General features: G+C 35.8%; 1 protein-coding gene across 7 annotated transcripts in view; it reads right to left on the bottom strand.

Moving 5' to 3' along the window:
* Window positions 1-26,375, bottom strand: part of TCF12 (transcription factor 12) — a 385,779-nt gene that overhangs the window by 12,366 nt on the left and 347,038 nt on the right. For 5 of the 7 annotated variants that reach the window (XM_032341444.1, XM_032341445.1, XM_032341447.1 and 2 more), the window contains 6 exons: window positions 23,694-23,772; window positions 15,932-16,005; window positions 14,848-14,919; window positions 13,890-14,096; window positions 5,562-5,676; window positions 4,373-4,535 (listed from right to left, as the gene is read on the bottom strand). In XM_032341444.1, the coding sequence (XP_032197335.1) occupies window positions 4,373-4,535; window positions 5,562-5,676; window positions 13,890-14,096; window positions 14,848-14,919; window positions 15,932-16,005; window positions 23,694-23,772 (710 nt within the window). The remainder of the gene's footprint in view (window positions 1-4,372; window positions 4,536-5,561; window positions 5,677-13,889; window positions 14,097-14,847; window positions 14,920-15,931; window positions 16,006-23,693; window positions 23,773-26,375) is intronic. The other 2 variants (XM_032341446.1, XM_032341450.1) reach the window with 1 other exon arrangement.

Below are 26,375 nucleotides of genomic sequence, written 5' to 3'. Positions count from 1 at the left end.
TACTTACTTATAGAGCAAACACATTGTATAAGTGGGGAGAGGGGCAGAGAAGAGGAGAGAGAGAATCCCAAGCAGACTCCACGCTGAATGTGGAGCCTGATGCAGGGCTTGATCTCAAAACCCCGAGATCACCACCTGAGCTGAAATTAAAATTCAGAGGCTCAACCAACTGAGCCACCCTGGCACACCACAACATACATTTTTAAATGCATTTTCCATTGCATATTCAGCATAAACACTTCTCCATACTAGCTTAAGTCTTTATAAACATAATTTGAATGACTACATAACATTCTAGGGCCTTACTACAGAATGTGATCAGCATCAGCATTACTGGGACTTGTTAAAAACACAGACTCTCAAAGTTCTACTGTAAGCCTATTGAATTGAAAGCTTTATTTTAACAAGATCCCTGGCTGGTTCATATGTACATTAAGGTTTGAGAAGCACTGTCCGAGTATACTAATGTACTATAATTTGCCTAACCTGTGCTCCTAAATATATTCCAAATCATCTCTCTCACATGCTTTTTTCCCCCCTCACCAGATGAGGAGGAAGAAAAGCTTAAGACACAGAATAAGAGAAGTATCTCAGAAAATGACTACTTTTTGTTTAAGAGAGAAATATCGTCAGTGGCGATGATTCTAAAACAGGCATGGGGTGCCTGGGTGGCTCAGTCTGCCAGGCATCTGCCCTTGGCTCAGTCACAGGGCAGGGTTGAGCCACAGGGCAGGGTTGAGACATAGTCTTGAGGTACTGGGATCAATCCCTGTGTTGCGCTCCCTGCTCAGCGGGGAGTCTGCGTCTCCCGCTCCCTCTTGTGCTCCCTCTCTGTCATGTGCACACTCTCTCTCTCCAAAACATAGATAAAATCTTAAAAAACAAAAAAAACAAAAAAAACCCCACAAAAAAACCCATGAATCAAATGGAACAATTTTTTGAAGGACAAATTGGCAAAATGAACCCAAAGCCTTAAAATGTTCTTTATATCTTGATCAGCAATTCTAACTTAAGAAATTCACTCTAAGGACATAATTAGGGATATGCATAGGAATTTATGTAAAAAAGTTGATAACAGAATTATTTATTCTATCAACTAATTGGGAGTCCAATAATAGGACACAGGTTAAATAAGTCACAGTACATCCAGACAATTGTCTACTGTGTAGTCTCTAAAAATTAGGCTGCAGATTGTGCTAATAAGTAAAAGATGCCAGACACAAGACTACATATTGTATGATTTACAAGAACCTCTAGAAAAGACAATGCTCTAATAATGAAAAGCAGATGAATGGCTGCCAGGGGATTGAAGAAGGGTACTGATTACCAAGGGGCATAAAGGCAACTTTTTGGGGTGGTAGAAATATTCTTATTAGTAATGTTGTGGTGGTTATAAGACCATACACATTTGGACAAAAACTGTACCCTTAAAATGTGTATTTTATTATATATATATGTGAATTAAACTTCAATAATGCTGACTAAAAACAAAGGAAAAAACATGTGAGAAAACTCAGGGACAGATGAAAATATGAAAAATACATTGATATGTGAAAAAGTTGATATTGTAAAACTGATAACCAATTTAATTCCAATTTATATTTATGGGATATCTATTCATTAAAGAGTAAATAGTAGTTAATTTTTGAAAGTTCAGTTTCCTGTGATTTTTGTGTTCTTTTCTATATTTTCCAAATTTCTGTAATGAAAACAGATTAAGTAATCAGATAAAAGCCCAAACATTTGAAGGAGATGATCTGGAATTACTTTTAGAAAATTCTATTTATTTTTCAGAAATAAATGACTGAGGAGTCTCTCAGAACCCTGAAATAATATGCACAAAGGAGCTCTAATAAACTTGAGTACTGTAATAAAGATTAAGTACATAATAGATTTTTTCTAGCTAATTGTCAAGAATTACATAAAAATATTCTTTTATATTAGAATCACTAGCTCTTTTATTCAAAGGAAACTTTACAGATCATCTAGCCCAAAGGGTTCCAAATGTGGCCACCCATCAGAATCTTCAGGGGTTCCTTAAATATATAGGCTTTGAAGGTCCCACTACCAGAGATGCTGATTTAGTGAGCTTGAGTTGGGACTAAGACAACCTGTTTTTCTAAAACATTTCAGGATTTTGTGCTTTAGGGCTGAGAACTACTGCCAGATCCAGAGAGATCAGTGATGATCCTAGCATTACATAGCTAATTAGTGGCAGTGTAATGACAAGGACCCAGGTAAGTATTCTATGGAAACAAGGCTATACCACACTCCTAAAATCATCATTATCATAATAGTAACTATAGTACCTTACAGCATGCAAAAAAGTGGCAAAGGGCTTTATATGCATCATTTTCAGTTTATTTCCATAAGAACCCTGTAATACTCTCTTTTTAGAGAAAAAAAAACCCCTGAAGTTCAGAGAGTTTTAACAACTTGTCCAGGGTAACTTGGCAAGTATGTGATGAAGCCATAATTCAATCAAGGACCATGATATTAATCTACTGATTATCATTAATTACTAAGCACTGCTGTTACTAGTAAACTATTATACCTCCTTTTCATTTTCTGATGACCTATAATAGGGTTCAGTAATCTATGGCCCATGAGCTGGCTTCTTGTTTTCTTACATAAAATTTTACTCAAAGAGCTATGCTCAGTTGTTTATGTATTGATTTTCGTTGCTTTTATCATAATGGCAGGGCTGAGTAGTTGTGACAGAGACCCACCCAATGGCCCACAAAACCTCAAATAGCTACTGTCTACCCTTTACATGGAAAGTTTGCTGAACTCTGACCTTTAAGGTGAAAAGATGAATAAGAAGGAAAGAGGCAAATTATTTCTCTTAAAATTCTATTTGAATAATAAAACTACTAAAGAATTAAGATGCCTCAAAGGAATAGTCTCTGGATTCTCTGACCCAATTTTTACTTCTTCATGCTCCTGTACAACTGAGTATAATGCATACTAAAATGATAATATTAAGGGACACCTGGGTGGCTCAGATAGGTAAGCATCTGCCTTCAGCTCAGGTCATGATCCCAGGGTCCTGGGCTCTCTGCTCAGCTGGGAGTGTTTCTCCTTCCCATTTCCCCCTCCCTCCAGATTGTGCTCGCTCTTGCTCTCTCTCAGATACATAAACAAAATCTTACCAAAAAAAAAAAAAAAATGACAGGGGCACCTGGGTGACTCAGTGGGTTAAGCCTCTGCCTTCAGCTTGGGTCATGATCTCAGGGTCCTGGGATCTAGCCCACATCGGGCTCCCTGCTCGGTGGGGAGCCTGCTTCCCCCTCTATCTCTGCCTGCTGCTCTGCCTACTGTGACCTCTCTCTCTGTGTCAAATAAATAAATAAAATCTTTTAAAAAAAATGACAGTATTAGAACCTTAAAATTTAATTTTTAGATTAATTTTCAATTTAATTTTTTTAGTTATATCTTCCACGCTCATCGTGGTCTTCTTTGTAGCCTAATTTAATACAAAGAACAATGTTTTAAATATCTGTGTGTGATATATATACATATTATTGATGCCAAAAAACCAGGGTATGCCAGAAATACACCAAACCATCTAAATTTAATGTAGAATTAGAAGAAAAATTCGAGGGAAGAACCTGAAAATCATTTGAAACTAATGTACTATGTATCAATATCCATAGTGAAAAGCAAAGTCAAGTCTGGTTTCTAGAAAATCTTCTCCAATATCAGTCCACCTGGAGTACTTCCTTTTCCATATTCTCCTCAAATCATTGTTTAAATCAGGAGTTGGCAAACTTCCCCTGTAAAGGGCCAGATAGTAAATATTTTCAGCTTTGTGGGCCATCTGGTCTCTGCTGTAACTACCCAAATCTGCCACCGTGTTGGGAAAGCAGCCATAGACCATATGCAAATGAATGGGGTATGGCAGTGTTCCAATAAAACTTTATTTATTAAAAAAGACCATGGGCTAGATTTGGCCCATGGGCCATAGTTTGCTGACCCCTGGTTTAAATCATACAACAGAGTTTTACCATAAACATAGCGTTAAAATAATATATTTAAGTATTTATTGGTGTACTGAATCTAAATGTCTCCAAATGTAAAATTTGACTTGTTTTAATTATTTTGTGCTCCAACTGAAGGGAGAGATATAATTCTTTTTTATATGTAGCCCCTAAAATACTGTGGTATAATGGAATGCATAATTTTGAAGTCAGCATTTTATGACCCACCCTTTTAGGGCTACTGTGAGCACTAAATGAGGTAAAATATGAAGTCCTAACACAGTATCTAGAACATAGATGACACTTAATAAATGCATGACACCCTTCAATTTTCCAAGCATTTTCACCCATGGCGAGTGAGTGAAATGTAATACCTGGATGCTAACAAATACCTTGTTCTGCCTCTAGATGAAACCTTGATATCTTTTTGGGAGGATTCATCATCTGATTTCATGTCATCTGATGAAGGAGGTTCATGAAGGTTTTCATCTTTTTCTTTGTTTTCAGTCTTGATTTCTGCTGGAACAACAGTTCCAGACTGACTTTGCAAGCCACCTAACAAAGAGGCAAAGAAACATAAATGTCCAGAATTAGAACTAAGACAGTAAAAAGCCTTCTAGATGGTGAATGTTTTTACTTGTTACAGGACTCTTACGGAAGTCTGAAGATGTATGATAATATACTATTTAGCGGTGGAAAGAACAGATCCACAAACCTTGGAGAGAATTACTTTTAAAGCATCTGTATTTAAAAGAAGTCTGGGGTGCCTGGGTGGCTCAGTGGGTTAAGCATCAGATTCCATGCTCAGCAGGGAATCTGCTTGAGATTCTCTCTCTCCATCGCCCCCCAAATAAATAAATCCTAAAAAATTAGTAAATAAATAAAAGAAGAAGTCTGACCTTGATGGTCACTCTAATGCTCACTTTAAGGCACTATTTAACAACTGAACAAATATGAGAAACCTGATGCAGTTTAGAAACTGACTTCTAAGATGCTGCTAAGGTAAAGGAAATAAGCTTTAACATTTTCCCAGATAAACACAATAAAATGGGTCATATGATTAAATATAACTGGGAAAACTTTACTTTGGTGGTCTTAAAATTAGTAATATATTTGTATTTATAAGCTCTATTATAACATTTATCAGTTTGTTTTTATCAGTTTATTGTTTGTCTGTCTCTCCAATTAAATTATAATCTTTTAAATAAAAGCTACTATCACTTGGAGCTCTCAACAAACTCAGAAAAATTCTTTACTGCCTCTAAGGACCATAAGGGCTCAGTCATGAGGGGAAGTGACTAGGAAAGAGATGTAACAGAAGCATGAACAGGTAAGATGACCAGAAAATACTGAACAGTTTGCATGTGGTTCTATCTGTCAATAAATATCTATAGTTGGCCCAGCCAAATAGGAAAATTGGAACTAAATACCTACCCTCTATATTCAGTGGTACTATTGTTTGGAATTGCCCCACCTAAGATGACTTTTGGTTCACAGATGTCAATCTGCTTGTAAGAAAGATGACAGTGTTCCAAATGATATCTCTGTATGCATTACTGCTGAGACCAACAATACAGTTACCTCTGTAATTTTCTTGTGTTTTGTGGTTCAAGTCTGTGCTTGAAGCAGTGACCGTACTAGACAGGACTGAATGATTGCCATTGAGATTGACAGAGTCTTCTCGATGAGTTCCAACCTAAAGTTTAAAAAGGAAAAAAAAAAAAAGTCAAGACCATTTAGGGGCAATGATTGTTTAAATTCTTTTAATGGGCTTAATAGAGAAAATGAAATCTATCATTCATCTGAATTTAACAAATTTTTTTGGGATGCTACTCTTCTGATTTTTGGATTTCAAATGACTTGCTGGTACCACTGCTTCTGAATCAAAATAAAAAAAAAATTCCAACTTTAAAATTTTATATTCCACAGAAGGTTGCTGTGTGAAGTGAATGAGCTAACAGAGATAAAGCACTCTAGAAACCATAAAGCACTACACATTATAGCATCTGTTAATTATCCTACATCAATCAATCTGCAAATCTACTCCATATGCATATTCCATATGTATGAATTTGCATTTAATAAAATATTGCTACACTCCAAGTAGTAACAGTATTTATCTATACTTTGCTATGCCCTTTCCTCACACACACGTACAGTTTCTTTTTTCTTCTTCCTTTGTCTCCCTCAAAAATTTTAAAAGAGCAGCAAAAGCAATATAAAATAAAATAAACTTAAAACAGAAGTTCTGCATTGGCAGGCAACAAAAATGACGTATTTTTATTGTTTTAGAGAAAAAGATGAATTATGCTAATTGCATAAATCACAATTAGCCTAAAATTAGAAGACATGCAAGTATCACCAAGTATTTTAGCTATAGTTGTATTTTTAGAAAAACTGGTTACAAATAAAGCTTTTATTAGAACAGTAGCACATGTGTCAACTACAAGATTAAGCCTTTAATTAAGAGGTTTATTGCTTGGAGTTATATATAAGAATCATTGTTTTTCAACAAATCCCTCAATCCCAGCAAACTCTTTTGCTCTGGATCCCTCTTGAGTAATTAATTTAGTTTTTATCTTTCATGAATTTGTACGGATTTTACCCTAAGAGGTATAAATACCCCTGTACAAGTTTATCCTTTGGTTTCCTGTGAACCCAACAAAAGGCACCAAAGCAAAGTTTCAGGCAACAGGCCATTTGGTACTGGACTAGATTAGAAAACATCAGGTTTTTCACCACCCTTTTAAAGAAATGTCTGCGCTCTGTCCTTACTCTTATCTTTCATGTAGCTTTTCTTTTTAAAAATTTCCAAGGAGGGAGGGTGGCATAGGAGAGGGGAGTAGGAGTGGGGAGAGAGATTCTTAAACAGGCTCCAAGCCCAGCATGGAGCCCGAGGTGGTGTTCCATCTCTCACAACACTGAGATCATGACCTGAACCAAAATCAAGAGTCACTTAACGGACTGATTCATCCAGGTGGCCCTTTAATGTAATTTTTAAAAACCCACTTAATGGGGACGCCTGGGTGGCTCAGTTGGTTAAGCAGCTGCCTTCGGCTCAGGTCATGATGCCAGCGTCCCGGGATCGAGTCCCACATAGGGCTCCTTGCTCAGCAGGGAGCCTGCTTCTCCCTCTGCCTCTGCCTGCCATTCTGTCTGCCTGTGCTCGCTCTCTCCCCCTTTCTCTCTCTGATAAATAAATAAAATCTTAAAAAAAAAAACCCACTTAATGTATTCCCTGTGTACTTCTAAATTTATTTAAGGATCAGTCATTGCTGAGGATTAGCTGCTTTCTTTGCTTGCTATAAACTACTTAATGATCTAAGAAGGTCAGTTTAAAAATCCCATTTATAAAAATAAATATAATATAAATACAATATACAGCTGCAAAATCTTTGGGACTTTAGGAGCCTAAGCCTATTCTAAAGATAAATACTACCAGAACAATATTGACTGGCTGAAGAAATCATTGCAGGACAAAGTAAAAGCTAAGATTTCTGTGTTTGTGTTTAGAATGTGAACTTAAAACAAAACTTCCCCTGATCTTTGGTAAATACGTGGTAAATTTTGTTTTCACCTACTATTCTGAGCCAAGTATTCATACCAAGTAACTTAAAAGAAAATAGTCTTTTAAAACTTAAACTTTTAAACATATGTGCATTTACTCTATACTGTATATGTACAACTCATTTTACAGCTTTGTAAGACAATACTGTCGAATAGTCACAGACTGAATTTCCATCCAACCAATAAGTGATGATGCATCTTCTGAATTCTTACTTCTTTTTATTTTATTAGTAAAAACAATTCTTTGATTTTCTGAATCATTATCTAAGTAAATCTTAGATTCCTTTCCCTGAAGGAAAATCGGATGGCTGATCAATTTGTTTTGGGATATAAACACCAACAAATATTTTCATCTCTTTGGAATACTATAAATTAAGTATTTTTTTGGATCCCCCCCCCCAAATATTAAAGCTTTAAATAATGGCCTCAGACTAGCAAAAAGCTTGAAGTCTGGAGTTCTTCATGTTAATGAAGTTAGCAGTAACTTTTTTTTTTTTTTTGTAACTTGATTCCCCTTGCAAATGGCCCTCATATATTTTCTGGAGAATTTGACTTTCACAGTTCTTAAAGTTCTATTTAACCCTTGCTCACACTGGCTCCCATGTCCTCCTTTTAATCTGCAGCTACCCATTCAAAAAGCTCTGTCCACAGACACAACAGGTGTATAAACAGTTCTTTGTCTGAGCTCAGAGACTGGGCCAGCCAGATAGGACCCTATGTTTAATTGTTCCTCTCGTTAGCATACAGCTGACAGGCTGCTGCTACTGGGGGAGAAGTAGGGGAAGGCAAACCCCTAGGCCTGCTATGCTCTATATTTCAATTATTATGAAGAGCTCTATTTCAGAATAAAAGGCCCATCTCATTAAATGACATCATCCTGCATTCTGAATCTTCACAATCTGTGTATGGCCTTACTTTTGTGGGAGCACCCAACAAGGGACCTGTTTTCATTTAATTTGGCCAATAGCCTTAGCACCCACAATAGAAAAATGCTAAATCTAATTAGTTGATGAATAAGAGGTCTTGTGAATTAAGAAGCAGACTGAAAAGTACTGAGTATGAATTCCTCTCTGATTCTGAATTCTATTCTAATAATTTGTTCCATTTGTACTGTTCACTGAATACTAATTAATTAAATTAATCAGTATTAATCTACAGACTGATTTTCTGTATGTATTTTGTTTTACCTAAAGAGGGGTTTTAGGCTAGAAACGGTAGAATGTGGTGCTTCTTTAATGATATTGCCATAAACATATAACCTATATGGTTTTCAAACTTAAAAAAGTTGCCATTTGGAACAATTCTGAATTTAAAAAATGGCATCGAATCTCTTAAAAATCACCATAATGTAGTTTTAATGAAAACAAAATTAAACTGCCCACTTAGGAAAAAATTGGTTAGAAAAAGTAAAATATAGTTAAAAATAAACTCCTTCAATTCATTTGAAACCTAGACGTGCAATTTCTATGGCATACACCTATACTAATAAAATTAAATACTGTCTAAATGTAAGGTTAAAACAATTCAAATTTGCTATGTGACAAAAGTGCTAACTTTGAATAAATATTACTTTATTTGCATGTTAGTCTTTAATAACTTCATCTTATGTCTCTTACAACTATTCTCGATTCCCTAACTGCTTTAAGATTTAGAAAACAGATAAAACATATATTTACATCATTATATAAGAGACTTTAAATCCTACAATTTAACACTATTTATTCTGCTGTCACAAAAGAACACCAGACATCTTCAACCATGGCTTAAACAAGAAAAACCCAAATAATTAAAAAAATTAAAAGAAATGGTTGGATTAAATTTCCTTAGTATTTATAACAAAGAAATCAAAAGACCTTATGGATAAGTTTTATATCATAAATAAGGAACTTTTTAAGATTTCCATCAAGCTTCCATTAATACAAAAAGCTTCTCATATAACTTAGTATGACGTTGAAATCACTCTTAGAGGAATGAGTACTTTCTGTTAAAGATAAAAGCGATATCATGAGCTATCTACACAGCCATAAACAGATATGACATACAGTAACTTTTATACTGTTGAGACCTTTTAATAATGTCCAGGTAAAATTAACAATTCTGGTCCTTTTTGGTATTTTTTCCAGTTAGTAGTTTATTCCAAGAGTTTATTCTTACACTAAATAAGTGGCAGCAAAACTGAAGTCCAATGTTGACATTTTAATAGTTCCCAAAACCCTGACTTTAAAATTTGAAAGTATACCAATCATATCCTAGTAAGACTATCTGACAAAAAAGTCTCAAGTTTTATAATTGCATTCAGCAAATATGAAGAAATCATCAAAAATGTTGAAAGGGAATATGAAATAAGTAAATGAAAATATCAATCCTATTAAAAAATAAGAGCAAATATTAAAACTATGTCAGGCTGGCTATACTAATTATATTTCAAAAAGCAGGAATTATTTATTTCTTAGTTTCTTTTTCTTACACAGTAATCCTTCTAAGAATTTAATTTTTATGTGTATTAGATAGTTAAAATAATGTTAAAAGCTTTCTGTAGTAGAAACCTCATTTACTTCTAAACTTTGAGGCTGGTCAAGTTTAGTTGAAAGTAACAGTCAAAATCCAGTCTTTTGATTTTGGCTTCTATTAACATATGTTTCTCACAGTTGGCAGTCTTATCTCCTTGGTGTGAAATATAAAAATCTTCTTCTGGAATACCAATTATTTCATCTATAAGACAAGAAGATGGCCCTTTCAAATATCAATACTATCAGCTATGGGTGACTATTATTGACATAATCTTCTTACAATAGAAAACAATGTAAAGAAAGTTTATCAGCAACTAAGTTATTTCCCTGACCAAGAGACACTATTTTGATTAAACCTGTCTATGTAGCCTGTTATAACAAGCAATCTTGATAGCATTCATTGCAGGTGAGCGCTGGGCTGTCTGTACCACTTTTTTCTAGATATCAACTCTTACTCTTCTACTCTAAGTGTATTCTGGCCTACCTCAAATATTCCAACTACTTCAACAAAACTCCCAAACAGATTTCATTAAAAAAAAAAAAAGGCAAGCAGTTTTAATCTACAAGAAAAAGAAGAAAACTTGCTAAACCCTTGTTACCTGCATTGGGAAGCTAATTTATGTTGTAATTCAAAAACTGGCAAGGTGTGAACTATTGGTTAAATCTGGTCCCGGTTTTTTTAATAAATTAAGGCACTCTTTGGTAAATGAAGTTTTAGTGGAACACAGCCACACCCATTTGATTTCATAATGTCTCTGGCTGCTTTCATGCTACAATGTTAGAGTTAAGTAGTTGTGACACAGACCATATAGCCTGCAAAGCTGAAAATATTTACTATCTGGCCTTTTTTTAAAAATAGATTTTATTTATTTATTTGACAGAGATCACAAGTAGGCTGAGAGGCAGGCAGAGAGAGGAGGAAGCAGGCTCCCTGCTGAGTAGAGAGCCCGAAGCAGGGCTCAATCCCAGGACCCTGAGATCATGACCTGAGCCGAAGGCAGAGGCTTAACCCACTAAGCCACCCAGGCACCCCTATCTGGCCTTTTACAGAAGAATGCTGATCCCTCTTCTAAATGCTAGGAGAGAAAGCAACATCATATTTAAAACTTGCAATTAGGATAGTGACCTACAGTAAATAAAGTCCCATGAAAACCAAAATTTTATTTGAATGTTCTGTGGAATTCCTGAAATGGTATTTATTAGAATAATTCTATTGTCTGCAACAAATAAATGGAATGATGAAAATTACATACTTTAGAGAGAAGCTGACCTTACAAATTCTATATGGCGATACAGAATGGTTTATAAACTGATATTTCTGTGGTTACTTCGTAATTTTGGCCACGTAACTTCCATTTTTAGAAACCTTTAAAACAAATACTAATTTATGTTAATATAAAGGAAAAATATAAAAACTACCAGAAAGTCAAACAGGACCAAAAAGGAAAAGTGATTTGAGAATGTAAAATTGTGTAATTTCTTAGTCATCATCAGTTAGAATACAGAGGGGCAGGAGGGAATAATAAAAGCAGGAGATTAATTCTTGGAGATGGCTGGCAATAGCTACATCACATACCTTCCAATATGAAGAGAGTTGATTTCACACAGGTGGGTTACTGGGCGTGTAAGAAGGGGGCTCCTGGCACTACTAATGTCCTCAGATAGTTGAAGAGCTGCCAGGATAAGAATCCTCCTCAACCAGATGCCTAAGACTTAGCTGGGAGAGTCCCTGGCTCACAATGAGCTTCATTTCATTCTATCCTTGGATCTTTTTGCTGAAATTGAGAACTGAGGACTCAGAGCTAAACTGTTCATTTCAGAAGGATGGGAGATGGAGAGTGAGTCACCGGAGAGTTTCAGATTTTTTTTGACAGTTAATAACTTTTATATTTTGAGGGTAAGCCTGGCAGAAACATCTGTGGATCCATTACTCACTCCACTACTGACTGAATCTGGATGGGATGGATCGAGCAGACGATGTCTGGCAGATTTTCACCAGCTCCACGTCTCGAAAAAGGCCAGAACTGGAGAGAGGATCTTGGTAGACATACTGAGCAATAGTGTGGACTTAGGTGCTCTAGAACTGTGGCTCAGACCAAGTCAGATGTACCTCCTAATAAGAAGACTTTTTCTATACTACATTTTTTTTTCCTTTTAAAAGAATATTTCTGGCAGCCTTTTTGTTGATGCTCTGAAGTAGGCAGCATATTCCTAAAGGATATAACAGAAGCTACTTTTTAAATTAAACTTCAGAGTAATATCTAATGACACAATCTTTCCCTCCAAAAGTCCTTCTAAAATGTACTAGATTTCTACATGGCTTTGGAGGACTGGGTTTTGAAAAGTCTCTTTCCAACTCACATCCAAAGTTCATAAAAACAACCTCCGAAAGACAAAAGTTTTTATACAAACTTGACATTTAATTGGGAGGAGCCAGAGATATATCAAATATTATATAGGAGCAGTGAACTATTAACAGGGAAGAATCAAAAGACAATTAAGAGGTGAAGGAATAACTTCAAATGTTGCAGTTCAGGCAAACTTGGGATTTAGGTATATTTAATTTTTAAGTCATTCTTGTAAAGAAGGATAAGCACTTATTTCAACAAAATAATTATTTGACATTCTGCATTTATATTTACAACAATGCTATCTTATTAAACTACTGATATTATTTTACTATTACTATTAACAGTGATAATACCCCCTTCTATTTCTATGACTTTCATAATTTTAAATGTTTCCACATTTTATTAGCGTACTGAATGCAACAAAAATTTAGAAAGAGCCTGAATTTCAAGTTTCTGACATTGCAAAAAAAAAAAACACAAAAAACAAAAAACAAAAAAAAACCAAACTGGTTGTTAAGATATGCAGGCATCTAATGTTACTTATGCTGCCGAAAACACTGTATTCAGGAAACTAGGCAGCCGTGTTTGATGTTTACTTCAGCTGCTCCAAAATGAGTATAAATGGCTGTCTGACATGTGAATGTGAAAATCTGGAACCAATCCTGTTTTATAGAACACAAGCCTTCAGCATTTGGGGCACCTAATTATTTTGGTGATAGGTGAATTTTACCCTTGATCACATGGCTTACAGCTAGAAATCTGTATCATAGGAGAATATTTCATAGCATGCAATAAATCCTAAAAACAAAGCTATAAACATTCAAACACACGGCATCAGTTAAACTGTGGGTTCAAAAAGAGCTTCATTCCTTTCAAAGACAATCTGGATAAAAAATAACATAGGACATGTAAAAAAATTTTTGACTTGCTAAAAAATTTTACTTTTTTCTCTCTAAAGAATTATTATGTTTTTAAAAAGATGGATTGAATTATCTTATTCTCTTCAGAAATTAACTGAATATTTTTTCCTTTCATTGTCATTTCAATTACAGCTATTCTTAAAATTACTCCATATTTTCTTCATTTGGTAATAAAGCTTAAATTTGGAGTGTACAAATAATTTCACATTCCTTCTGCCTTTGAAGGCTGGTCCTGAATTATAACAAACAGCCAGACCCCTTAAAATTCAGTTTTGCTTTACTGTTTTTTGCTCTTCAGACTTCCTACACACTATTTCAAGGCAAAACTGTTCTGGCCACACATCTGGAAAGAAAAAATCTAAGTTTAAGCTAAAATGAACTTGCAGAGAGTTTTAGCTCTTTGCACATGATTGTAGCAGGACTTTAAGGGCCAATGCTCTGCCAATGACCCTGTCCAATAAGTACTTTTTAAAAAAGGACTTCTCTTCCAAAGATTTCATGAAAAACATTTAGGACTATAGGCATTAGTGGTCATTACAAAAGAGATGAGCACTACTTTACCATTGAAGCAGATCGACTGCTTGTAACAAGGCTTGATCCACCATAGTTTGAATTGAGGCTTCCAATTGGTGCATTATGGGATGGTCCCAATAAACTGTGTATATCACTGTGACCAGCAGGCAAACTGGTGGACGGTCCCACAGCATGGTTCCGCAGCACATGGATAGCATCATCCAATCTGTCTAAACGATCCTCCATTCGAGACTGCTGTACAGATTGAAAAAAGACATGGACGTTACCACTGATATCTGTTAAATTATTAAACTGCTATGTTTCCTACTTTGGGATATATGGAAGACAGCAAGTAAAATGTACTATCATGTAGCTTCAAAAGCAACTACCTGTACTACAATCGAGAATCAAAGCAAGGATATTTGCTGACTATGCAAAATTAACAATGCTTCAGAAGCAAATCACTGCTTCATAAAAATCTATTTACCAATCTACCATGAGGCTATTTCTTTTAGCTTCCTACAGAAGATGAAAACTATTCTGCTGTGTCTGATAATTATTGGTAATAAAAACGGTAACGTGGACTTTAATACTGATCTTTGAGATGCAGGCAATTTAGAGAAGGGTCCTCAAATTCATCAAGTTTAAGCTGTAATTTTGTTTTAAGTGAACAAAGCATACCTATCTGAAATGGTGAACACATCCAAATATGCTCTTTCACAAAACTGAGGAAATGATATTGTCTGTGGATACACACATGCCCCATACACAAACATATTAGAATTTTAAAAATCAAAAGCACATGCCAGTAGAGCTCTTTTAAAAGGAAATCACTCTCAATAACATGAAAGAACAAAAGTCTATTCTTATATACTGTACAAAAACGAAAATGGTCATTGTGTGATTTTAAAAGACTTTGGAGTCTGTACAGGCTTGAGTTTAAATGGATAATAGGAAGTATAATTAACTGAAACACAAAAAAGGCACCATCTAAAAGAAATAGTACCTCACAGACATCCTTTAAGAAGGACATTGCATCTTGCAAATGCTCGTGAAGTTGCTGCTCAACTCGATTTTTCTGGCAAAGTCAAGACAGAACAGGAGGCAAAGCACAGGTTAAGATTAACTCCAAAAGAGATGAGGAAATAGCTGATGCGCATGTCAGCATAACATGTTAGTAAAGTTAACGCGGAGACCTGCAAGATCTACTTGTATTAAAGTATGAGAAGGCTGGGATTTAACAGCAAAGTTATAAGGTTAGCATCTAAACAGCACACATTGCTTATATCTGCTTGCAAAATATGAGAGAAGAAGACTTTCCTTTCAATTGTTCTGTTAGTCACAGAAAAAGAACTTTTCTATTTGCAACCTGGAATTATTGAATGATAGCATGACTTAGCATTCCATCAAGTTATCCCCATTTTGTTTTTATAATCCTTTGTAATTCTGTGGTAAGCATTGACAAGCAACAGCAGTTAACATTCTACCACAAATTCTTCATGCACAATACCTAGACAGGCTCTTTTATTCTACTGCTTTATTCATTTCGTTAAAGAACATTTTTGCTTTTACAATGAACACGATACATTTTTTAAAAAAAAGAAACATGGGAAATAACACTTTTCATGACAAATATAGCTGATACTACATTTTAAACTTTTAATAGGAATGTAATAAACCATTACAGAATAGTAACATGAGAAAGAATAAAATGTGCCCTTTTCCCCTGCTGGACTAACTTTCTTGCTTTTACTTGGTCTCTGTGCTTTTTTTGTTTTTTTGTTTCCTCTCATAGGTAAACATAAAAGTATAGAAGAACTGAACTCTAGATTTATCAAAGGAGCAAAAATCCTGTAACTCTATTTTAATACCAGCTGTCCTGAGACCAGAAGCCTGAGGTCCCAAAGAACAGATGGCAAAAGGCACACCCAATGTATCTTATATAGTTAAACTACATCAGGCCATTTGTTACTAAAGAATTTGTATGTAATGCTATCCTACTGTTTTTTCATTGTTACTCAAGATTTACTGAAAAAATGCACCCACACTATCAGATAAAAGTGACCCATTTATTCCTAAGAGGCTCTTACCAGGGAGTGGAGTGAGTTTTCATAGCTCGGGGATGAAGGAGCTTGACCTCCAGGTCTGGGCCACTGACTGGTACCTGTTGAAACAAAACACAAAACCACATATAGGTATTTTGGTTAATTCAAAGATCTTGGTAATGTTCTGAAAGAAACAGTAATAATGTTCTGTCGCTATATATAAACTTATGTAAGCATTTTTATTCAGCCTTCAATGTAGTATTGGCTACTTATAACCCCAATACATTAAAAACATTTTTTTCATTATTAATACAACAATGTAGGGAGTTGGAAAAAAACTATACTTTTTAAAAATACTTTAAAAAAATTTGTATTAGTTATTATTAACTACTGTTATTTTGTAACAAAAAAAGCAGGAAGAGACCCACGAATACAAAGTACTGATGGTTGGGAGAGGAGAGATGGGGGAAGGAAAAAGTGGGTGAAAAAGTGGGAATTATAGGCTTCCACTTATGGAATGAGTAAGTCATGGGATGAAAAGTACAGCATAGAGAATCTAGTCAATGGTATTGTAATAGTATTGTATGGTGACAGATGGTAGCTACACTTGCAGTGAGCATAGCACAATATATAGAGTTGTTGAATCACTAGGTTGTACACCTAAAATTAATGTAACATTGTGTGTCAACTATACTTCAAAAAACAAAATCAAACAAACAAACAAAAAAACCCCAAATTACTTTTATGTTTGTGTATTTTCAGACTTTATCCGTTAGCACACATTAACTTGAGAAAATGTGCTTAAAATATATGTAATTTAAAATTCTATTCCTTGGGGGTGCCTGGGTGGCTCAGTGGGTTAAAAGCCTCTGCCTTCGGCTCAGGTCATGATCCTAGGGTCCTGGGATCGAGCCCCACATCGGGCTCTCTGCTCAGCGGAGAGCCCGCTTCCTCCTCTCTCTCTGTCTGCCTCTCTGCCTATCTGTGATCTCTGTCTGTCAAATAAATAAATTGAAAAAAAAAATTCTGTTCCTCGCCCATGGCTTTACATAATCTTTATGATCGTGCTATTAATGACTATGTTAATATCCACCTGATTTTCTAGATCATAATTTATTTAACCACCATTATTACCTCACTATTGGATGTTTTGGCTGCTTTCAGTTAGCTATCACGAAAAGTATCACTATACTGTAAATGGTAAATACTGTTATTTTCTTTTTGGGAACATGTCTTGAGGATAAATGGCATTTCTTTCTTTCTTTCTTTTTTTAAACTAGAGCCCACCATGGAGCTTGAACTCATAAGTCAGATACTTAGGGGCGCCTGGGTGGCTCAGTGGGTTAAGCCTCTGCCTTCGGCTCAGGTCATGATTTCAGTCTCCTGTGATGGGGCCCGAATCTGGCTCTCTGCTCAGTGGGGAGCCTGCTTCCCCTTCCACCTTCCCCTCTGCCTTCCTCTCTGCCTACTTGTGATCTCTCTCTGTGTCAAATAAATAAATAAAATCTTAAAAAAAAAAAAAAGTCAGATGCTTAACTGATTTAGACACCTAGGCACCCCAAGGATAAATAGCATTTCCGAGTTAAAAGGTATAAGTATATTTATGATCCTCAAGTCACAGAGCCAAACTGCTTTCTAAAATGTCTTACTAACTTGTGCCATTAAATTATACACAAATGCACCAAGTTCAAATGTCTGCAAATACATTTAGGATTATCTATTGAATATTTTCCTGGTATAATTTACACTAAATTTGGAAAATGTCATTATGAAACTTGTTAAATGTTTACCCTTCAACTTTAGAAGGTAGCAATATAATAACATAAAGAGAAAGAAGTAGTTCAGAGTAGAAAAAAAAAAAAGGAAAAAAAACTATTAAAAAAATGAAAGGGTTAATTCATCCATGTGTTGGGGAGAACGCAGTGTTTAAATGGTCATGCCAAATAGTTAAAAAAAAAAAAAAAAAAACGACTGATCGAAAATACTATTTTCATGACTGTGCATTTGGAAACAAATTATTTATAGAAAATAACAAAAAACATTCACTTAATACATATTTTTGTTCTTAATAAAAGCATCACTGACAACCACTGTTGTATTAGAAATCCGAAGTTGGAGAACTTGAAGGTTACTTAATTTGTCTCATTTACTGCTAACTCAAGTTTTTTTTCTTTTTTAAACATTTTATTTATTTGACACAGAGAGAGAGATCACAAGTAGGCAGAGAGGCAGGCAGAGGGAGAGGGGGAAGCAGGCTCCCCGCTGAGCAGAGAGCCCGATGCGGGGCTTGATCCCAGGCCCCTGAGATCATGACCTGAGCTGAAGGCAGAGGCCCAACCACTGAGCCACTAAAGCTAATGTTAGTCTTAACCTATGTTCCATCAAGCCTATTGTTGCAGATTATTTGCTACATTTAGGAAGCACTGAAAACTTATGATAACTATTGTAACTATTATAGTTCACTTTAGCTGAGTAACTTAGTAATTGTATTCCCATCAATCATATATATTTTGCAAGTTGAAAAGTTGGATACATAGATTCTTAACCTGACTGTATTTCACAATTATATGCATAGTGTTGTGATTACATAGAGAAAATTTAGACACTAATATTGTAAAAAAAAAAAAAAAAGTATTAGTATACTTCATCAGCTAACAGGTTTTTTTGTTTTTGTTTTTGTTTTTTAACCTGTAAGCATATCACAATATTTTGAGGACAATTAAAGGTTTCCTGTGAGACATACAAAGACAATCCTATTTCAACTACACAAAGTATGGACAATCTAAAGCTGTACATTGGAACAGGATAATTTATATAACAAGCAGAATTCAGCAGCCATTAGTGTGTTCCAAGCATTGATGTAGAATTATGAATTTTATGTGAATAAGAGGTTAATCATAATCCATTTTGAAAAAGACTTTACTTTGAAAGTAGTTTCTTTTGATGTTTACAATATTTTATTTTCAAACATTTTGTTCCATCTTTACCATTTCCCTTTGGGTGATTGGACTGTAACAGGATACTAATCATCAAATTATTTAATCTGTATGGGATATTAATACAGGTTTTATGTTTAAACACCTCAGGATTATTAGCATGTATCTGCTTGGCAAAAGAGGCATTTTTTGTGGTTCTTCAACGGGTTTAGTGTTGAGGAATGAGATGTGCGAAGAGTTACTTAGGTAAGAAATCTCCTACACTCATTATTTTTTGATAATGATATGAAGAAACCATGCTAAGGTCTATATCCAAAATGTAATTCATTAAACTGGAAAAATACACTCAAAACTGTTTTGCATTGGGGGCGCCTGGGTGGCTCAGTGGATTAAGCCGCTGCCTTCGGCTCAGGTCATGATCTCAGTGTCCTAGGATCGAGCCCCGCATTGGGCTCTCTGCTCAGCAGGGAGCCTGCTTCCCCCCCCCCCCCCGCCTGCCTCTCTGCCTACTTGTGATCTCTCTCTCTGTCAAATAAAATAAATAAAATCTTTAAAAAAAAAAAACTGTTTTGCATTTAGTATAGACTGGGCTGCCCCACTGTGACACACTTGGTTAAAATAGAGTAACATGCTTAAATCACTGATACCTGCTTGAACTTCATAGAAAAGCCAAGTTATAGTTGATGGATGGAGCTCCTTGCACCCCAGCTGTCTTTTCAAAAATTCATGCTATTGTCCCAAAGGGGACGAATGGATAGAGTTAGTTCAGTAGCTGCTGTCATCTCCCTCTCTCTCTCTAGCCTGTAATCATCAACTGTAGCATTATTACACACACATGGAAGAGGATAGGGTTATTTCCTGCCTTCCTTCCCTGTCACCTGATATCTGGTATAGAAATATGTACTGACTTGGGACTTATCCTTTCCTTCTACTAGATAAGCACAAGCTTTCAACTGTTTCTGTAGTTAACAATTTCTATAATTACCTGCGCCTTTTAGAGATCACCCCAAAGAGCTAGTTCTTATTCAAGAAGGATTGTAATAAACTTACCTGCTATTAGAATTTAGTGACCATTTCCAGAAAACAAGGTAGCTAGGTGATTAGAATAGGAGAATGGAATTATCTGGCTAGAAAATGTGGATAGGCTTCTTTGATCACTAAATCTAAGATCCACCTAGTGTTTCTGATCTGTTCTCATTCTGAGTGGAACTTAGAGTTAACTGGTTAATAACTTTAGAGACTAGATACCAACATAGTGAATGGCTGGAAGAAATTCTTGAAAGACCATTCATCATGCATTTTCTAATTTTTTTTTTTTTTTAACTTGCTTCTCTTAGTAATCTTACCTTAAACTCAAATTTTCATGAGAGCCCTCATACTTAGAAAAGGTTGGATAATCCTTAATATAGCACGGAGTGCTTTGCATTCCATAATCTGGCTCCAGCCAACCTTTCCGAGTGCTTCATACTTCCATATGTGAAGAGATCATAATCAGTCATGTCCATGACTCTGGATGAAGAAGTCATGCGCTTTCTCGCATCTAGATCTTTGTTACACTCTTTTCTTTAGACCTAGAATCTTCCTCCTCTTTTTAAAGTCTTGATCTCTTCATGAAGTTTATCCCGACCACTCGAGCTCAGAGTGAATTCTGATGGCTGTATTTTTATGTGTTTATTTTCTCAGCTAAACTGAAAACATGCTGACATCAGATAAATGCCTAACACCAGGCACACTGACAGATAATAAAAATAAATATCTCATTGATTAAACTAGCCAAAACTAAGGAATCTTTTCTTCCTCTTTATTTCCATTGTAAATATTCTCAAGATTGCTATTGAGCATGGCAATTATTAAACCTTTATTTATTTATATTCTAGAAGGAGGTAAAGAAAGCAAAACAAATTTTGCTTGTCTACTCTCCAAGTTCCCTTGGAAAATATACCCTTTTGGGGCGCCTGGGTGGCTCAGTGGGTTAAGCTGCTGCCTTCGGCTCAGGTCATGATCTCAGGGTCCTGGGATCGAGTCCCACATCAGGCTCTCTGCTCAGCAGGGAGCCTGCCTCCCTCTCTCTCTTTCTGCCTGCCTCTCTGTCTCCTGTGATCTCTCTCTGTCAAATAAATAAATAAAATCTTTAAAAAAAAAACAAAAAAGAAAAGAAGAGAAAAGAAAATAAAACATATCCTTTTAAATACTTGTGTCGGTTCCCAAATGGCAACTGTAATAGACATAGTCATCTCTTCTACCTTGCTGCCAGAGCCCTAATTTTGTTCAGAAGGCGGATGGGATATCTGTCCTTTCCTGGTGTGAACCAGAAAAGAGTAACTCTATTCTTAGCTTTTGGGGTAAATCCTAATGTCTAAGATAACCATGGTGGTCCCATTTCTGTTTAGAGCAGGTGTGTTGGGGGCCCAATGCTGGCCAAGACTCATGAGGGCCAATCTGTTGAAGAAGCTTCTGAAAAAGATTCTTAAAATACAAGGAAAAGATGGTCTTTTTCTTCTACTGAACACTGTTTTGGCCACATATGGTACCTTGAACTACTGAACTTGCCACCAGCCTGAGGAAAATCTACAAAGCAGTAGAGCAGGAGTTCTGACATACTAGGGTCCAGGAACCTGCCCTGCCATGGGCTTCTTCTTGTACAAGATAAGCAATCCTCTCATTATTTAATTAAAGCCAGTCAAGACAAGAGTTTCTCTTCCTTTCAGCCTAAAGCATCCTGACTGATACAGTATTACCATCTCCGAAGTTCCTCATAAACATGCTCTAGGCAGATATACATGTTCTTGGCCTAAAATTTTCCTAAGGAAAATAAGTGGAATTTAAATAAGAATGATGGTTGCCTTAGAAGATGCCTGTGTGGCTCTTTGCCTGTTTATCTATCCTCACAGGCCGGGGCCAGTCTGACTGATGGGTCAGGCATAGAGAATAGGACAAGCATAGAGAGCACACAGTGGGGTAGAATTTTTTACTTTAGGTAACAGGCCACTACAATATAAGGTACCAAATGATTTCCACATATTGTAATAGAAGCTTTGGTTTGCTCCATCTTTTTCATTTTTCCTTCAGCTGTGAGTAATTTATCACATTGTGCTTTCCTTCCTCCTTCTCTCTTTTACATTTCTGTCAATTTAGGGTGTGTGTATATGTATGTCTGTGGTAGCAGGATGGAAATACTAGATACAGGGAATGGGAGAGATACACTTAAAATCAGTCTTTGATGTACTGTTTCAGTAGGAATATATGAAAGAAAGAATTTTTCTTTGATTATGACTGCTGAATTGAGAAGGAAGCCTATCAGTACCTTCGTTACACAACTTCAACAGACCACAGATATCTATTAATCAACTGAATTAAAGAGGGGAGAAGGATATTACCTATTAAACCCCAAATAAAGATGGAGGAGGAAATGTGAGATTTTACTTTGAACCACGATTTTTTTGAAAAATGTCTAAGTCTCTGATTCTCCATTTTAGTGATGTCTCCTCATTTTTAATCCCTGAACTCTGCTGCCCGACCTCCTCCCAGTATTAATTAAAACCAAAGGACACTTTTACAGTTTACTTTTGGCAGAGGGGATGAGGAGGTGGGAACACATAGTAAGGACAGATATTCTCATCTCGGATGAGAATAGGCTGTGGCAAAAATGACACCGACAATTTCAGTAAAACTGTGCCAGAAGGGTGAGTAGGGTTAAAGTTACATCATTCTTCCTGTAATTTCAGCTCTCTGTTAAATAACAACTTTAAGTCAATGGGTCTTTCATAGTCCTGACTATGTGGGGAACAGCTGTTCAACTTTTACTAGACAGCTGAAGCCATGGTGTCTGAGAAAGTGGCAGAATCCACTAAGAGCTGAAAGCAGCTGCCAGCAGTTCATCATCTCCACACTGGAATGCTTCTCAGCAGAGTCACAAAGCTGATACACAAAGCACAGGTGATAGCCAGGGCCCTGATATACCAGAAACCTTCAACAACGCAAAAAGGTTTAACAACAACAACAAAGCCACACGGACTTAATTAATGACTTGATCAGAAAAAGAGAATCAATTCTGAGGTCAACTGGTGGAGGAATAAGGCAATTTTTACCCAGTTGCCTAATGTCTTTTCCTCAAAACTAATGCATGTCTTCTTCAGCATGTTTTTTTCTCAAACACTGCTCAGAAAAATACATGACAAGTTTTAAAATTATAGCTTAATAAATACTAAAACTTTTCTTATAATTTTATTTATTCCTAGTATCTAAAAATTCCAATTTACAATAGTAACAATTGTACCTCAACAAATTCATACTGTAGGATAGTAACTGGAACTTGTTAGAGCAAATGTGGAAAAAAAACGGAAAACAAATCTAAACTGCTTATCTAACTCTACTAACAATATTCATCCACATTTATAGACTCTTCTTTTCCTTAGCAAAAAGCTACAGTATTATGAATAACTTAGTGAATCTGAAAATAAAGACAAACTAGTAGAAACTTAATCATTTCTGAGTCTTACACATGGTACAAGGAAAAGGCAGAGAACAAGAAAGAAGTTACATGTACTTCTAAATAGGGTAATTCTGTTTACTTCCTATGTCACCTTACCAAAAATTTTGATTTATCTCCTTCTCTATTTTGCTTTCATCCCAATTGTCAGCCTTTTTTACCCTGTTATAACAATTATTCTTAGAAATTATACCGAATTAAGAATTAGAGAAGAGTCAAACTAGCAAATATTATTCAAAATGAACAAGACTCGGTTTACATATTTTCTCAAAATTCAGAAAATTTTTCATAAATTTTTACTAGATTTTATTGGAAAATAAAAAAATTTCAAATATTTCAAAGCAGCCCCATACACAAGTCAGTAGTTAAAACAGAAGCCTACCTGTGAGAGGTGACGGTGATCCAACTGGTGTTGATGGATTTGATGGAAAACTACTGCTGGTATGGTCAGGAGAATAAATCTAACCAGAAAACAAAACATACATGTATCAATATGTGATAACAACAAAAATGGAAATCCAATTGCATGGAGTTATTCTTATAATCTAAGCTGCCACCACTAAAACTCAGAGTGAAAAACTGGTTTCATCAATTTAGTACTATCCATTACCTGAAGCTATACATGGTTTTAAAACCAGGATTAAAAGATATCTTATATAGTCTAGGGGCACCTAGCTGGCTCAATCAGTAGAGTGAGTGACTCTCATGAGTTTGAGACCCACAGTGGACACGAGACTACTTAAAAAAAAGTATTGCATATAATAATGAGAGGAATAAAACAGATTATATCTATTTATTATCCCAACTGAAAATTATTTAGGTTTCTGTTAGAACAAAAAAGAGAAGTGACTATAGAGTTAACACATCTAATAAACAATTTTTCTTGGGATGCCTGGGTAGCTCAGTTCTAAGGTTAAGCATCTGCCTTCAGCTCAGGTCATGATCCCAAGGCCCTATGATCCAGCCCCGAATCCAGGCTCCCTGATCAGTGGAGAGCCTGCTTCTCCCTCTCTCTCTGCTGCTCCCCTGTTGTGTGCTCTATGTGTCAAATAAATAAATAAAATCTTAAAAAAAAAAAAAATCTTTCTTAAATATATCATCCAAATAAATGGTATTCATTAAAAATAATTATCTCAGGAAACTATTATCTTTTGACAAGTCTTTAAAAACAGTTTTAAAAGCCAAAGAAAGTAATTTTTTAGAACAGATATTCTTTCTTTCTCATTTAATAAGTTCTCAGTTTGATCAACTACATTTTTGCCAAATTTAGCTTTAAATGATGTATCATATAAAATCAAACTTGCTACCAAAGGGTATTTTGTCACTCTTGAGGAAAGTGGAAGAAACCCTAAAGTCCTTCCGAAAACGTTCCCAAAATGATTTGTGGATTCCACCACCTAAGAGGTCCACTTTATTCATTCATTGAGAGAAAGCATGCAGGTACAGGAATGGGGGTGGGGGGCAGATGGAGAGAGAGAATCTTAAGCAGATTCCATGCCCAGCACCGAGCCTCATGTGGTATCGATGTGGGCTTGATCTCACCACCCTGAGATCATGATCTGAACTGAAATCAAGAGTTGGATGCTTAATCCATTGAACCATCCAGGCATCCCTAATGGGATACACTTTATTTTTTTTTTTAAGATTTTATTTATTTATTTGACAGAGAGAGATCACAAGTAGGCAGAGAGGCAGGCAGAGAGAGAGTGCAAGAGGAGGAAGCAGGCTCTCCGCTGAGCAGAGAGCCTGATGTGGAGCTCGATCCCCCGACCCTGGGATCATGACCTGAACCCTAGGCAGAGGCTTTTAATCCACTGAGCCACCCAGGTGCCCCTGGGATCCACTTTAAAGAGTATAACATCTGGATGCATAAATTTGGGTATTTTGGCTAAAAGTTTTGTTGGCAGTATTTTGTATTTATTTTATATTGCTAAAAAAAACAGTGACAGAGAATAGGGACAAGTTTACTTAATTAACCATTAAATATTTAAAAAATCTCTTTAATCCAAATACTAAGTGTTCCTAGGAAGTTTTCCCTAGGAAATTCTATTTCTATTCTGTAACAAGCATAATAAACCATCTTCACATCTTAGCACTTAACTTAGGCAAACAAATCAACTTATGTGGATGAACTGTGGTCAAACATTTTTAAAAAGGAAAACTACTTGTGGATGAAAGGAGTCCTCTAACAGAAATACCCTTGTTCTGTATAAGCTTAGAGCTCTAATGAATTTAAAGAGGCCCAAATTATGGCAAACAAGAGGGTCTCAGCATTGGTTTTAAAGACAGCATAATATGCTGAAAAAGTCAGATACTGGAACAGGCTCATGAGAAACAAAATTCAACAAGTCATGATCATTAAACATAACAGCTTTTATTTTTTAAAAAGAAGAAAGGACTAAGTGAATTGCAAGCAGCCAGAAAGCCCATTTTCCTTCTACTGCAAATGGATATACCTACCTCAAAGAAAATACACTAATTTGTATAATGTTACTAAATTCTAATTGTAAATGCCTTTAATCACGAACTCTCTCCAAACAGCCAGATCTAGAAGTTGTATATTCAAGTTAAAAAGCCATTTTGGGAAGGGAAAAGTATCGAGACTTTGAAAAATGTTATGGAAGGACTTAGTAACAGGGAAGGTAGTATTATTAAGATCAATACTGTTGATCTTACAGTTGTTACCTTGGAAAAAAATCAGGATGCACATGTGAAAATTAGCTAAAGGTCACATTTTTAGGAATAACTGATTTTTTTTAAAAAGATTTTATTTATTTATTTGACAGAGACAGAGTGAGAGAGGGAACATAAGCAGGCGGAGTGGGAGAAGAAGAAGATGGCTCCCACTGTGCAGGGAGCCTGACGCGGGACTCAGTCCCAGGACTCTGAGATCATGACCTGAGCTGAAGGCAGACAGTTTAACCGACTGAGCCACCCAGGCACCCCCTGATGCTAACTCTGATGAAACATGTTTTAACTGTAATACTGGTAATAGAGGGAAGAGTTGATACATGGAGAATGGGTGGATGAACAGTGAGAAGTTTCAGTTTCACGCAAAACTTCA

Source organism: Mustela erminea, chromosome 5 (genome assembly GCF_009829155.1).
Source record: "Mustela erminea isolate mMusErm1 chromosome 5, mMusErm1.Pri, whole genome shotgun sequence".
Taxonomy (NCBI): Eukaryota; Metazoa; Chordata; class Mammalia; order Carnivora; family Mustelidae; genus Mustela; species Mustela erminea.
Note: the sequence above shows the minus strand (reverse complement) of the source record. Positions and strands in the feature narration are given on the sequence as shown.